This window comes from Notamacropus eugenii, chromosome 4, assembly GCF_028372415.1.
Source record: "Notamacropus eugenii isolate mMacEug1 chromosome 4, mMacEug1.pri_v2, whole genome shotgun sequence".
Taxonomy (NCBI): domain Eukaryota; kingdom Metazoa; phylum Chordata; class Mammalia; order Diprotodontia; family Macropodidae; genus Notamacropus; species Notamacropus eugenii.
This window is the reverse complement of record NC_092875.1, coordinates 190557726-190574097: the sequence shown is the minus strand read 5'-3', so window position 1 is coordinate 190574097 and position 16372 is coordinate 190557726. Positions and strand designations below refer to the sequence as shown.

The window sequence follows — 16372 nt, the reverse complement described above, 5'->3', positions numbered from 1 at the left end:
AACTTCTCATTGGCCTCACATCATAATGACCTTATTGATTCTTTGGACTGGTATGACTAAAGGCCTTGGTCTTGGTCTAGTCTAAATATTATCCATCCCTAGTACTTTGCCAAGATTTGATTGGTCACTTAACGGACATGGGAATAGTGAATGATAGACAAAGGGTTAACCTACAAGTGCCATGCCAGATGTACTAAGTCCATTAAAGTCAAGATTATTCAAGCACTACATGCTAATCTATTCCTTTCCCCTTCCACTACTTTTTAATGTACAGGAATGATGATTTCCCAGAGTAAGCAGATAAATAATGTAATATGTGCCCAGTTTCAAGTTGGTTTTTCAATATTTTTTTGTAAGAAGTAGTATTCTGTGCTTAGAATTTACCCCAAATTACATTTTGGATGTGCTGTTAGAGAAACTGTGTTATGTGGTCTTTATTAAAAATCAAAATATGGAAGAAACTGAAATACTTCTGTTTATCTGTTTCTGGCTGCTTTAAGCAACAAGCAAAATAGAAATAAAAATTAATTTTTATGAGGTATAAATCCATTCTGAATGGCACTTTAAGACACTGGAATGTTTAAAACAGTTTTAGCTTTGAGGTTATACTTAGTTGCTTACATATTGCCAGTGTTTTTATTTTTAAAAATTAAATAAATTTCCAAAAATCTATTAGATTCAGGAAGTCTGGCAAAATGTTTGTGCTTCTAACTTGCACTGAACCAGATGTTTTTATTCTTGGTGCCTCATTTTCCTGCTGTTGAAAATTAGGCTAAAATACTGTATCCTTCCTCTTTCCTACTTCATAGAAATGATGGAAGAATTAGCTAGATATTCGTGATGCATTTTAAGTGCTTTGAGATCTTCATAAATAGACAATACAATTTGTAGTAATCCAAGTTGATCTTTTATATTAAAGAAAATCTTCCCCCCTCTTTTTCCCCCAACAAATCATAGCAAATTTATATAATTTCTTTGTTCTAGGGGAATATAGGTACTGCCATTAAAATTTAGTAAAAATGAAAGCTGCATTTTATAGTTCTGTCTTGGTGCCAACTAGCTAAAAATTCTTGAATCAAGGCTGGAAACAGTTCAGTGGGTGATAGTTTTGCAAAATGATAAGAGCGTATAATATAATACTAATGTGCCATGAAATACTGAACATGAAGAATTCAGAGAAGTACGTAGGACTTATATGAAGTAATGAAGTGAAGTAAGCAGAACCAGCAATGTAAATGGGAAGAATAACAATGATAACAAATCTAAGTGTGATGACCAAGCTTGGCCTAACAGAAAGTGTCCAGGAAATGTGGCTCCCTCCCTTCCTTTCCGAGATGGAGGATTATGGATATGGAACACAGTATTAACTATCAGATAGTCGATATGGAGAGGAAGGCAATATACATTTATATAGTGCTTATCATGTGCCAGTCACTGTTCTAAGTGCATTTTACAACTGTATGAGATAGGTGTTGTTATGTCCTCATTTTACACAGGGAGAAACGGAGGCAAGAGGCAGCTAAGTGGCATGCCCAGGGTCGCACTGCTAGTGTATATTTGAGACCAGATTCAAACTTAGGTCCCCTTGACTCTAGGCCCAGTGCTCTGTTATGCTGCCTAGTTTTTCTATACTGGTCTTTTTTTCTTATTATTTCTAGACCTTTGTTACAAGGGATAAGAAGAGGGATCATGCCTATGGAAATGAATATACATGAAAGAAAAACCTTCAAAACTAAGAAAAAAGTAAAAAATAATAATTATTAAAAAAGTTCTCATTGGTTATTATCAGTAACCTTGCTAAAAGATTGGAGTCATGGTCCTCAACAGGGACCTAGAACAAAGTTTTCACTCCTCTAATACTTGTAGAATAGATGAAAGGTAGAGAGGACCAAAACTTTCCAAGAAATGTACAATATAGACACTGGAAATTAAGTTGAAGACTTTTGTTCTTTGTTTTGGCTTAATTTGGGTGCAATATGACGTGCCATTTTATCAGGTGTTTTTAATACCTACGCTGCCCTTCAAAAGGGAAATTTTGAAAAATGACATGTACAAGCAGGAAAAATGAGAAGAGGTAAAAAAATGTCCAGAGAGGGCATCTTGTTGATGAAATTCAAAAGTAGGCATTTGAAAAGAGATTCTTAAAGGCAGCAGGGAGCTATAGTTGGATGAGTGTCCAAAGAGAGAGGAGGAAGACAATGAGAAAGAGAAGAGGGAGACAAGTAGACTAAATTGACCAAGTCTGTGTGTGTGTGTGTGTGTGTGTGTGTGTGTGTGTGTGTGTGTGTGTGTGTGTGTGTGTAAAAACCAAGGGAATCACTTTTGTTTTATGTTTAGGAGCCAATAATATTTATATTTGAGAGTGTTTGATAGAGTTGATATGCTGAGCAAAATGCAGATAAGAAGTGCTGGTGTTTATTCTGTATTTCAGATGAAGAGGTCGTAGTTGGATTCTAGATAGTTGAAAACCAAAAGCTCCCAGGCTCATTGGTTACTTCCTCATTTTTCGCTCTTCACACACACTCACACACATACCCCTAATTTAGAGCTGTGCTGGCCCAGGGGAGGTGACTTCATGGTCCAAATGATAGTTTTAGTTTTAGGCACTAACTTTAGGAGTTCACCCCTTAGTAGTGTCTGGCAGGAATCTTCGAATATATAGTGCTGAACATATTGAGCCCCATCAATCACATTAACCCCAAGATTCAAGGAAAAAGAAAGGAGTTAGCTGTGGAGCAGTGGAAAGTCCAGGGAAGAAGATTGTGAAGGAGAGGGGAACTTAGAAATGCAGAGTTGTTTCCAACTAGTTCGTTCAGGATAGGGGAAAAAAACAGGCAGCAGAAGGTTGAAAAAGATGACAAAGCAGTCCTCAGGGCAGATTCATATATTTGAAAGCATGTTAAGAAAATGAAGAAGAAAGTCTCAATGAAATCAGCATTCTATCAAGAAGAATAGAAAATAAAAGTAGAGTAAAATAAAGTTACCAAAATTTAAAAAAAAATGAACAAGGTTAAAAAAAGAGGAAAAATAAAAAAAGAATGATTAGGACTGTATACAGTATATATTAGCAAAACCAAAAATTTAAAGGAAACAAAAAATTATGTACAAAAAAGATAGAATGCCAAAATGAACGGAATATGAATTAGGGATCTTAATCCAATCTTAGAAAATGAATTTAAAGAAGTCATAGAAGAACTGTAGGAAAAAAAGCCCTTAGTCCAGATTGGTTCACAGTTAAGTTTTATCAAGTATGTAAGGAACAATTGATACATATTGCTACATAACATTCTCAAAAATTGAGAAATGACATTTTCTTCTAAGCTGTTTTTATGACATAAACATAAAGAAACTATAGATTAAAATCATTAATGAAAATGGATTCAGAATTTTAAATGAAATCCTAACAAAAAGATTGAGGCAATTAAAAAGAAAATCTGTGTTGTGAGCAAGTTTGATTCTTTCTAGTGATGCAAGGATGATTTAACATTAGAAAAATGTTGGGGGTTTTTTAAGAAAAACTAACCCCCAACTAGCAAAAATCATGTTTGCATCAGTAGATGAATAAAAGCCTTTGGAAAAATACAATGCTCACTTAATTGAAAAACCCTAAAAGGCATAAGCATAGAAGGCTATTTTTCAGTACAATGGGAAAGATATGCTTACAGTAAAACCTAAAGCTAACCCTATTTGTGATTAAGAAATACCAGAAAAATTTCCAGAAAATAGAAAAGCTAAAGATAGCTTTCTTTTTATTATTACTTAATACAGTCCTAGAAATTGCCAAATCTAATGACCTTTTCTCAATTCTCATTCCTTTTTTTTAACCTCTCCAGTTTCTTAAATGAATGCTCAATCGCACTCTAGTCTTGACAGTCTTTTCTCTCTAGGTTTTTGGGGTACTCCTCTCTCCTGGCTTTCTTCCTCACTATGTAACCACTCCTCAGTCTTCATGCCCACTAATGATGGGCATCCTTTAAGACTATCCTGGGCGCTCTTCTCTTCTACCTCCTTACTGTTTCACTTGGTGATCTCATCAGGTCCCATGGATTCAACTTTATGCAGATGATTGTCAGATGTACTTGTCCAACCTTAACCCTTCTTCTTATCTCTGGTTTCATGACTTGGACATCTTAAAATGACTATCATAAATCTTAAACTTAACATGTCAAAAACTGAACTCAGTATCTTTCCCCTCCTGACCTTCCCTTCTTTCTAATTTTCCTATTACTGTTGAGGGTACCAAAATCCTCCAAGTTGCTCAGGCTTGCAACCTAGATTTCTTCCTCAGTGCCTTGCTCTTACTTCTCATATCTAATCCTTCCATTTGCCAAGTTTTGTCATTTCTATTTTCATAGCATTTCTTGTATAGATCCCCTTCTCTCCTCTGACTTTGCCACTATCTGGACAGGCCCTCATAGCTCCATACCTAGAGTATTGTAACAGCTTCCTGTCACAAATTCTTTTTCATTTCAGTCCATTATCCACTCAGCCATCAAATTGTTCTTCCTGAAGAGAAAGTCTAACCAACTTCTCTCCCCCATTCAATTATTTCTAGTGACTTTCCAGTTTTCTTTGACCTTACACTTCTGCCCCACACAAACACATACTCTGATGCAGTAATATTAGCTTTGCTATTTCTTACATAGAATACTCCATCTCTCAACTGTGTCCATTATTTATTTCTAAAATGTCCGTACCTGTTGACCCAGATATTCCACTGCTAGGTATATGCTCTCCAGGATGTCAGTAGGGAGGTGGGAAAGCCTCATATATACACCAAAATATTTATAGCAGCACTATACTGGAAAAAAACTAGTAGTAGTAGCAAAAAACTGGAAACAAAGTAGATGCCCATCAAATGGGAAATGGCTAAATGTATGACATAAATGTAATGGAATGTTACTGTGATATAAGAAATGGCAGATGGAAAATATTTATTTAAATTATAAACTGATGCAAAGTAAAGTAGAGACTGGAACAATGTACATCGGTTAGACTAACAACCATTGAAACTGATGTCGTGACAATATTAAACAAGTTTGGCCCCAAAGAAGAGATAGAAAAAGACATGTTCCCCCTTATTTGCCCCAGGTTGTGTGTGGCGGGTAGGCACAGGTATGTGACACTGCATATAACATCAAATTTTTTTCAATGTGTTCATTGGTTTTATTATTTTTGTTTCGTATTCTTTTTTTTTTTTAAAACTAATAGTTCTAAAGGATGGCTTTTAGGTAAGAGGCAGAGGGAAATGTAGGTGATGTAAAAAATTATGTAAATAAAAATCCATTAACAAAAGAAAATCCTTATATTTACTCTGTGCTACGCACTGTGTAGGATACAAAGATGATTAAGATATGGCCATTTTTTAAGAATCTTACAGTCTACCTAAGCAATGTGGGATCAGTTCCCTAAGAGAGTTATAAAGGAAATGCTATGGGAATTCAAAGCAGGGAAAGATCATGTTTAGCTGGGGTAAGGGGGGAAATGATATATAATGTGGCTTTTTCCTACTCATTTGTTTTGTGTCCTTGGAGAAATCATTCAAATCAAAATTGAAATTGTAGTAGATAGAGCTCTGGACAGGGAGTCAAGAAGACCCAGGTCACTATTCTGCCTCCTACAGTTTATAGCTATGTGACCCTCGGCCTCTCAGTGCCTCAATTTCTCATCTGCAAGATGAGAGGGTTTGCCTTGATGACATCCAAGTTCCCTTCTAGATTTAAGTCTGATTCTATGAGATGTCTTTGTCTCTTTCTAATTTTAAGTATATTAAAATAGTAAGCTGCAGTCCAAGGCACTTGTTTTGCATGTGAGAGGTAATGGAATTGATGCCACTCTCATGCAAGTGTACTTTTATATTTCAAAAAAGATTCCATGAAAATTTCCAGAGCAGGATCAAAAGTTTAATTCATTTGCAGGTATGAGATCATGGGATGAAAACTCAAGTTAGAGGAATTAGCTTTTGAAAAGAGTAGACACTTCTTCCTCCAAGGAAGGCATGGGTCAAATACGAAGAAAAATAAGTCACATCAAAAGCGTGGAATTATTAGTAAACTGATGGAGTAAAGTAAAACTGATGGTCATTGGAGTTGACTGGGCTGATGAAAAATTGTGAGATAAACGGCATCATAGAGTATTTTTCTTTTTAAAATATTTTTTTCTTATTTGATATGATAAGCTTGATAAATAACAACAAAGCAATCTAATCCAATCAGATAAAATATTTCTTAAGTACCTACTGTGTGCCAGGCCCTGTGCTAAGCTGTGTGGATACAATTAATAAAAAGAAAGGCAGTCCCTGCCTTGCAAAAGAGACAAGAAGGTAATGGAGGGTAGGGGGAGGTTGAAAGGAAGACCAGGTGTGTCTCCTGTTGGAATACATTGTTCCAAAGAGTTGAAACCAGCTAGAGCAACATTTACAGAGTAGAGTGAGCAAAAGAGTCCATATTCTGCTGTCCATAAAAGAAAACCTTGGGGGGAGGTTGGTACTCCTTGAGAGGTCGTGTCCTTAGAGACCTGAGTTAGTAGCATGGTGATGAGATTAGATGGGATTAATTGGGAGGTGAATATTGTCCCATGGAGTTGAAACCAGGCAGAGAAGCAGATGCAGAGTGGAGTGAGTATTGTTTTAAAAGAAGAATAGAAAAAAGAGTCTTGTATACAAAATCATGACTGTTATCAATTCAGCACTTTAGTTTCTAAGTATCCTATTTTCCTACGTCCCTCTGGCCTTCTGTTGTCTTCTCTGCATTTAAAAACGCTTTAATGATCCACTTTTTTTGTATCACTATTGCTAAGTCTCCTTTTCCCTCTCAGTTTTCTCTTGCCACCCAAATAAAAGAAAATCTTGTCCTAAGTAAGCATAGTCAAGCAAACCAAATACAACTTTGGACATGTCTGAAAATGTATGTTTTATTCTGCACCTTGACTTTATCCTCCCTCTGTCAAAAGGTACAGCATGCTTCATTAGTCTTCTGGAATCATGGTTAGTCATTGCATTCATCAGAATTCTTAAATTGTTCACAGTTGTTTTTCTTTGAGGCAGCTGGGTAGTGCAGTAGATAGAGTGTTAGACTGGAATCAGGAAGACCTGAGTTGAATTCAAGCCTCAGACCTTAATAGTTCTGGGCAAGTCTCTTAACCTCTTGACTACCTCAGTTTCCTCAGTTGTAAAATGGGAATAATAGTAGCCCTTTGGGCAGCTAGGTGACTCCATAGGCACAGAGCCTGGGCCTGGAGTTAGTAAGACTTCTCTTCCTGAGTTCAAATCTTGTCTCCGATACTAGCATGTGACCCTGAACAAGTCACTTCACCTTGTTTGCCTCAATTCCTCATCTATAAAATAAGCTGGAGAAGGAAATGGAAAACTACCCGGTATCTTTGCTGAGAAAATCGCAAATGGGGTCATGATGAGTTAAAGAGTCAGATGTGACTGAAACTATTCACTGACAACAACAGCACCTATCTCCCAGTGTGATTGTGAGGGACAAATGAGATAATGCTTGTAAAATGCTTAGCACAGTGCTTGGCACCTAGTAAGCACGCCATTTCTTTGCAATGAAAGACTGAAATAACAGTTCTATAAATTATCCTCTTGTTTCTGCTTACTTCGCTATGTATACATTCATAGAAGTCACCCCAGGTTTCTCTGAATCCATTCCGTTCATGATTTCTTAGAGTGCAGGAATATGTCATTATATTCATTTGTTCAACTGTTTTCCATTAGATGGATACCATCTTAGTTTTCCATTCTTTGCTACAGCATATAGCTTGGCTAAACAATTCTTGTACATATAGAATCTTTCTCTATTTTTGTTTGTTTGGTCTCTAGTGTATTGGCCTATTAGTATATTACCAGGTCAAAGAGTCATAATTTTCTCTATATAATATTTTGGGTGTGGTAAATATAAGATACAAAACTGAATCTGCACACATACTAAAAGTATCTGATATATACAAAAAGTTGCTTTAATAATAAAAGTAATAATAGCCATATAGCTGTATATATGTAATATGTGTATTATATACATAGTAACTAGATAGATAATAGTTTCTATAGTGCTTACTGTGTTTATGGCACTGTGGAGGGTGCTTTAGAAATGTCTCATGTGATCCTCACAACAACCCTGGGATATAGGTTCTGTTATTATCCTCATTTTACCAGTGAGGAAACTGAGGCAAGAAGAGGTTAAATAACTTGCCCAGGGTAGCATAGCTAGTTTCTGTATCTAACACCAGATATAGGATGTAGCCACCTATCTCCCCTTGCTTTGGGAGTAAGTTTCTAATATCAGGTTATTTACTTATTTATTTACTTACCTCTTTCTTATAAAGCAGAATGCAAAAAAATCCTCCTTGAACTTTTGTTTATCTTAATTCTGAGTAGGTAGTGTTAGAAATAACCAAGAATTCTATCTGACCATGAATGAATTTAGAAAAAAGAGTTTTATTTTATGTCTAAAAGACAGGTAACTTGGCCTGCAAGCAGAGCCTGGCCCAAGCCCCCATAATGCTAGTTACATAAGTCTTTATACCTCATCCAGATTTGAATTTCATACCTTGAACCTCATTGGTGACCATTCCAGCATTCACTAAACCCCACCCCTTGATTCCATCTTCATTTACTTTATCCTTTAAAGGAATACTCTTAGTCCCCTCCTCTTTTGTCCACATCAGATAGCATGATAAAGGAGTTTTCAGTTGCTTAAGAGAACCAATAAAAGTGTGAGTTCCAAGATTCCAACCCAGGATATCAATAATAAAGGTGGGTTTCATGTTTCTCGTCCTTTTCCTTTGTGGATGAGAGCTGGCCTGGCAGTTGTTTTTGGTATGTACTAAGAGGCCTTTTCAGAACAAAGAAAATTATGCTGATTTTCAGGGTCAGCATTCCCCACTCACTGCCTTATACAAGCAGTTTTGTCTCTGACAGTAGCCATCAGCATAAATTATAATTTTATATATTTTTTGTGGAAACAAAATTCAATCATACCTTACAGTGGGAATTTACTGTAAAGTCATATGTAATACACAAACGTTCTAATCTGAAAGAAGTCTTCATATTCATCAAGGCAGTTCATTCTGGCTTTTATTTCAGTTCTTCCAAATGAATGAGTTTAGGTAAATAGAATTTCCTATCTTTCTAGTCCATATCAATGAGTCATCTTTGAACCTGCTACATCAATGAGATGTTGCTGGAGAATATTATATCTTTTTTATTCTCTTGATGCAGGTTTTTGCCTTTGATTACTGCTTTTGGTCTATGGATGAATCAAACACTACAAAATATGCTGGTAAGTTTTTTTCTGTTTTGAGTTTGCAGTTTATTCTGCCTTCATTTTGGCCCCTGACTACTTTATTTAAGGGTTGTTTGTTTATAATAAAAATTATATAGAACATGTACAATAAAAATAACTTATTTCTATTCAAATTTTCTTCCAGTCTTATCCATTTTTATGTAGTTGTGAGCACAAACTATAACCCTCAGTCCTATCATTCTCATAAGTACTTGCTTGTGAGTACTTTCTGGTGTACTTTTTTTCATTCAAAATATTTTAATATACATCTTTTCAAATTTCTGTATAGTATATTACACATATTAGCACCATCAGTTAACAAATTTTTTAAGCACTTATTATATGCCAGGCACTGTGATAAGCATTAGGAATACAAATACAAGGAAAAAGAAAACAAAGTCTTTACCCTCAAGGAGCTTATATTTTAATGGGAGAAGATGGTATATAAAAGGAAGCTGGAAGGCAGAAGTGGAGGGAGGTACTTGAGTTGGTATATGTTGGAGAAAGCAATCTGGAGAGTCTGTAGTATAGTTCAGAGAGCAATGAAACAATGAAACATGACTGACCTGGTCAGCTCCTTTAAAATAGAGATGCCAGGCCAAGATGACAGACTAGAGGTAACCCAGCTGAATTCCAGCCTAAGAAAACTTAAGAGGTTGGCAAGAAAAGTGTGGGACACCAGGTTGGAAGTCTGTCCAGAACCCACACATGTGGCTGCAGCAGGGTCATATAGCTAGTGTCTATGTAGGACAGATACTAGCTATAGTATCTATCTATAGCTGGCTGTAAGAACAGCAGCTTCAGGAGCTCACAGCCCAGTTATGGTAAGAGGACAGTCAGATAACTGGTCAGGAGGAGATTACAGGGAACCTTTTGTTGGTACTAGACACACCTGGCAATGACTGGCAACTCTATTGCGCATACACAGTTCTAGGTTGCAGTTCCAGGACAAAGAGGAGCTCTGGGGGTCAGTCAAAAAAGAAGAAGGGGCTCTGATCACAATTCTAAGGAATTAGAGGAACATTAGTGTTTGTGGCTGCATGGAAACAGGGCCCCTTCCTGAGTAAAGACCAGAGCACAGACCAGGAGAGCAGTGACCACACCTCTCCCAGAATAACACCACCTTGGAGCTACCAAAAACTTTCAGACCCCCAGTACTAGCTCTGAAAACAGGAGCATGAAAAAGGCTTAATTGTGGGACAGTGCCTCCCTATCCCTAAGTGAGCAGGGGCCAACTCTAACTTAAAGTTCGAAGTTAAGAAATAGTCTAGGAAAATGAGTAAAGAAAAATAAAAGAATTTGATCATAAAAAGCTACTGTGGTGGCAAGAAAGACCAATACATAAACTCAGAAGACAACAGTGTGAAAAGAACTACAAAGCCTCAAAGAAAAATGCTATTTAGACCCAAGCCCAACAAGAATTTCTAGAAGAGTTCATGAAAGAGATAAGTGGTAAAGCAAAAGTTGGGAAAAGAAATTAAAGTGATGCCAGAAAAGTATGTAAAAAGAATTAACAGGTTGGCAAAAGAGGCACAAAAATGATAAAGAAAATAACGCCTTAAAAAACAGAATTGGCCTAATTGTAAAAGAGGCAAAAAAAGTTTACTAAAGAATTCTTTTAAAATCAGACTAGGTGAAATGGAAAAGGAAGTACAAAAATCTCCCTGAGCAAAATAATTCCTTAAAAATTAGAATTGTGCAAGTAGAAGCTGATGATTCCATGAGACATCAAGAATGATAGAACTAAGTCAAAAGGATGACATAATAGAAGAAAATGTGAAATGTCTCATTGCAAAAACAACTGACCTGGAAAATAGATCAAGGAGAGGTAATTTAAGAATTACTGGACTACCTGAAAGCCATGATAAAGAAAGAATCTAGACATCATGCTTCAAGAAATTATCGCAGAAAACTGTTTCTATTATCTTAGATCTAGAGGGTAAAAGAGAAATTGAAAGACTCCATTGATCACCTCCTTGAAAGAGATCCCAAAATGAAAACTCCTAGGAATATTGTATAATATTACATGTAAGCTGTATCACAAATTCCAGTGCTCCCAGGTCAAAGGGAAAATACTTCAAGCAAAATGTCATCCATGTCCAGAGAAAGAACTATGGAGTCTGAATGAAGATAAAGCATACTGTTTTCACTTTTTGTTTTTTTCTTTCTTGTGATTTTTCCTTTGTTCTGATTCTTCTTTCAACAACATGACTAATGTGGAAATAAGTTTATTATGATTGTACATGTGTAGCCTATATCACGTTGCATGTCGTCTTGCAGAGGGACCAAAGGAGGGAGGTAAAAAAAATTTGGAACTCTAAATCTTATAAAAGTGAATGTTGAAAAGTAAAAAAATAAATAAATTTTTAAAAAATGATGGATGAACAACAACCGAAAAGAAAAGAAAAGAAAATACTTCAAGCAACTAGAAAGAAATAATTCAAATATTGTAGATCCACAGTCAGGATCACATAAAATGTAGCAGGTTCCACATTAAAGGAGCAGAGAAATTGAAATATGATGTTCTGGAAGGCAAAGGATTTAGGATTACAATGAAGGGATAACCTCCCCAGAAAAAGTGAGTATAATCCTTCAGGGGAAAAAAAATGGATATTTAATGAAATAGAGGACTTTCAAAGAGGAATAAAAAATTTGACATTCAGACCCAAGACTCAAGAGAAGTATGTAAAGGTAAACATGAAAGAGTAATCATAAGGGTCTCAATAAAATTCATCTGTTTACATTCCTATATGGGAAGATGATCCATGTAACTCCTAAGAACTTTATCATTATTAGAGTAGTTTAAAGGAGTTTATATAGACAGAGGGCATGAGTGTGAGTTGTATTGGAAGGGTATCCCCCCAAAAAATGATGGAATGAGAAAAAGGGATGCCCTGGGGCAAGAGAGAGAGAAGATTTTCTTAAAGAGATACACAAGGAAGAGCCTTTACAATGTGGAAAGTGGTAGGCAATGCATGAACATCACTCTAATCAGAATTGGTTCAAAGAGAGAAGAATCTATCAATCAATCAATCAATTAAATACATATTCAGTTGTATATAGAAATGTAACTTAGCCAGTAGGGAAATAAGAGGGCAAGGGAATAGGAGCAAAGGAGGGGGATGATAAATTGGGGGACATGTTAAGGGAAGCAGTAGTTAGAAGCAAAATAGATTTTTGAGGAGGGATAGGATAAAAAGAGAAAGAGAAGAAACAAGAAAATAGGATTGAGGGAAATACACAGTAATCATAACTGTGAATGTGAATGGAATGAGCTCAACCGTAAAATGGATTAGAAACCAGAATCCAGCAGTATGTTGTTTACAAGAGACATACACAGAATTAAAATAAATTTGGAGTGGAATCTAACATGCTTAAGCTGAAGTAAAAAAGTCAAAAGTAGTAATCATGATCTCAGAACAAAGCAAAAGCAAAAAGAAACCTAATTAAAGTGATAATCAGGGAAACTACATTTTGCTAAAATGGACAATGAACTAATAACAAAAATTTTATAGCAAGTTTTTCAGATAAAGGCCTCATTTCTCAAATATATACTGAGTATAGAACTGAGTCAAATATAGAAAAATAAGAGCCATTCTCCAACTGGTTGGTTGGTTGTTGTCCTTCATTTTTGAAAAGGCCCAAAATGACATCACTATGATAAAGTGAAATTTCAGTGTGTCTTATTGTGGCTGATCAGACCAATATGAGCTCAGAATTCTCTACCACAGGTTGGGCACAGATAGTCCATGTGAATATTTGGGGTGGCTATCCCAAATTTGTGCATTCTATGTTTACTTTGTGCCATCTCAATTGTGCTTTGCTCAAAGAGCACAACACCCTTTCTGATGTGGGCGCACCATGCTTAGTAGTCGTGTACCAGTGTCTCCGATGTTGCACAGTCGAGTCCAAAGTTCTTGAGAAAGACCTTGAGAGTGTCTTTGTATCACTTCTTCTGAACACCATGTGATCACCTGCCCCATGTGAGTTCTCCATAAAATAGTCTTTTTGTCAAGCATACATTTTGATTTTGAACAATGTGCCAGCCCATCAGAGTTGCACTCTCTGAAGCATTGTTTGAATGCTTGGCAGTTCACCTCAAGCAAGGACTTCAGTGTCTGGTACCTTATCCTGCCAGATGATCCTCAGAATCTTCCTAAGACAGTTCAAATGGAAGCAATTCAGTTTCCTGGCAAACAGTCAAAGGATATGAATAGGCAATTTTCAGAAGAAAAATTAAAAACTAGATAGAGTTATGAAAAAAATGCTCTACGTTACTATTGATTAGAGAAATCCAAATTAAAACAACTCTGAGGTACCACCTCATAACTATCAGAAGTATCAAATGCTGGAGATGATGAGGGACAAATAGGTACTGCTGGTGGAGTAATGAATTGGACCAGCCTTTCTGGAGAACAAATTGGAACTAAGCCCAAAGGGCTATTAAACTGTATATACCCTTTGACCCAGCAATACCTTTATTAGGTCTGTATCTCAGAGAAATCAAAGAAAAAGGAAAATGATCCATAAGTACAAAACATTTATAGCAGGTCTTTTTTGTGGTGGCAAAGAACTGGAAATTGAGGTGATACTTTTCAGTTTGGGAATGGAGAAAAAGGTGTGGCATATGATTGTGATTGAATAATGACTAAGAATGTGGTTTCAGAAAAGCATGGCAAGATGTACGTAAACTGATGCAAAGTGAAATGAGAAGAAATGGGAGATAATTCTGCACAGTATGGCAATATTATTATGATGATCATCTGTGAAAGACTTGACTACTTTGATCAATATAATGATATAAGACAATTCCAAAGAACTCATGAGTAAAAAGTGCTATCCAACTCCGGAGAGAGAACTGATGAACTCTAAGAGCAAACTGAAGTATAATTTCCTTACTTTATTTTTCTTGCTCTTTTTGAAATATGGCTAATGTGGAAATATTTTACATGATTTCACATGTATAATTGTTTCATGTTGCTTATCTTCTCAGTGAGTGGGGGAGGGAGGCAGAGAATTTGGAACTCAAAATGCAAAAACACCAAAAATAAATAAAAAATAATTTAAAAAAGAAAGATGAAATAGAGGTGCCAGGAGTAACTGACCAGTGAGAGGAAGAGGCTGCAGGGATAGAAAATAACCTATCAGAGTAAGAAGACTGCTTAGGTAGAGTGATTTTCCTGTCATCTGTTAGATCAGAAGGTAGATTATGTCTAAAGTCCCTTTCAGTTTTAAATTCATTGAATCATCAAATCAAAGAATAACCTGTTGGGTAGGAAATAAGCCTATAGATCTTTTTCTCTTTTAAAAGTAAATTAGATTTGAAATTCTTGAGTAGCTAGCTGATGTTGACATAAGCACCTTTTCCAGAGACAGCCAAAAATATGTTTCCCTTTTCAGTCCTTATTTTGAAAATATTTCACTCCATCTCTTCATTAATCTCCTGAACAAGTTATCACTAACATTTTTACATATCATAATACTAAGATATTAAGCCTCTGTTTTTGTTTGGAATCAGCCATACTTTAATTCAAGAAGTAAGCATCTGTTTTTATGAAGCAAGTTAAGATTTGGAGAATTTTTGTTTGTCTTTTTGTTATTTGACTATTTGATTCCATTTCAATTTTTTCACTCAATGAATATTTGTTAGTTATTTCCTGCAGTGATTGCTGTTGAGGTATGAAACAGACAGATGTTTTAAGATTTCTGAAAGTCTAATATGATTTTTAATATTAAACTTTGTTTTAATAAAAAGGAATTATTTGCAAGTACACTCCTTGATGTTGAAGAGCAGGATTTTTATTTGGTGACTGGGAGTCTATAGCTGATGCTGCTGTAAAGATAGCTTCTTTACTTGAGACTGAGTATGTAACAGGATTTCTGGGGGAAATATCCTTTTCCCAAGTTTAAAAGGGCTTTGATTTGAAAAAAGAGAGGAATAAGTGGGAGGAAGGAAAATCACCAGCCATAACTGTTGTATCGGACACCATTATAGTCAGCAGGTATATCATGAAATAATATGACTCAAAGGTAGGAGTATCGAGATAAAAAAAGATTTTGGAAGTCTGAACTAACAGTGGTTTAGAGGTGCTTAAATAAATAACTAAGAAGGGGGAACAATTTCCTCAGGGGTGTGTGTGTGTGTGTGTGTGTGTGTGTGTGTGTGTGTGTGTGTGTGTGTGTGTGTGTGTGTGTGTGTGTGCGTGTGTGTGTGTAATGATTCATGAAGTGTGTGTGCAAAGAACAAATAGACTTGAGATTTTAATGCTAGGAGTTAAATATGGCTTCTTAAATAACATTGAAAGTCATTGGGATGGTAGGGCAACAGAATTCTTTGTCCCTAAGAAATGGATCTTATAAAAGCTATAACATAAGCATTGTATATCAATCAACAAGCATTTATCAAGCCCTTACATGTACTAAGCACTCTGCTAAGTGCATGGAATTAAAAGAAGTGTAAAAAAGTTTTTTTCTTTCAAGGGTTTCACTAGCTGTATTATTGTGAAGCCTACAAACATGAAGGCAAAGCACACTGGAGAGAGCCTAAGAGTATAATAAAAGAGGGAGAAGGAGAAGTGATATCATTCTGAGAGCTTCCTTCACACCAGCCAGTCAGCTGAAGGAAATGGACACTTTACCAATAAAGTTTTTTTAAACTCATATGCAAGTGAAATGTGTTTGTGCCAGAGATTTCATCTATCCATATATCTGCTGGAGATTTTTTTTTCCCATTGAATGCAGAGCTTTTAATGAATTCTTGACTTGCTTTGCTAAAGTTTCTACTTATAGGAAGAGAACAGCATTGATAAGGATAACTTCCTCTGGATCTAATCCTGACCAACAAAGAGGAAGTCATTTTGAATTGAAAATGATAGTAGCCTTCAGAGAAAGTGCCCATGCCATCTTGGAGTTCATGATAGTCAAGACAGGGAAGATTGGGCATATTCAAACATGGACTCTAATCTTTAGGAAAGCATGTTTCAGAAAGATATGAGAAAGACTTTGCTTGATATTCTGAAATGAAAGATAGCTCAAGAGAATGAGACTATTAAAAAATTCCAACTCAGTAATAAATGATT

The 16372-nt window shown here is 35.9% G+C and overlaps 1 protein-coding gene across 4 annotated transcripts in view; it reads left to right on the top strand.

Annotated features, from left to right (window-relative positions):
• Positions 1 to 16372, top strand: part of KIF13A (kinesin family member 13A) — a 257778-nt gene that overhangs the window by 99549 nt on the left and 141857 nt on the right. For all 4 annotated transcript variants that reach the window (XM_072603931.1, XM_072603929.1, XM_072603930.1 and 1 more), the window contains exon 4: positions 9230 to 9290. In XM_072603931.1, the coding sequence (XP_072460032.1) occupies positions 9230 to 9290 (61 nt within the window). The remainder of the gene's footprint in view (positions 1 to 9229; positions 9291 to 16372) is intronic.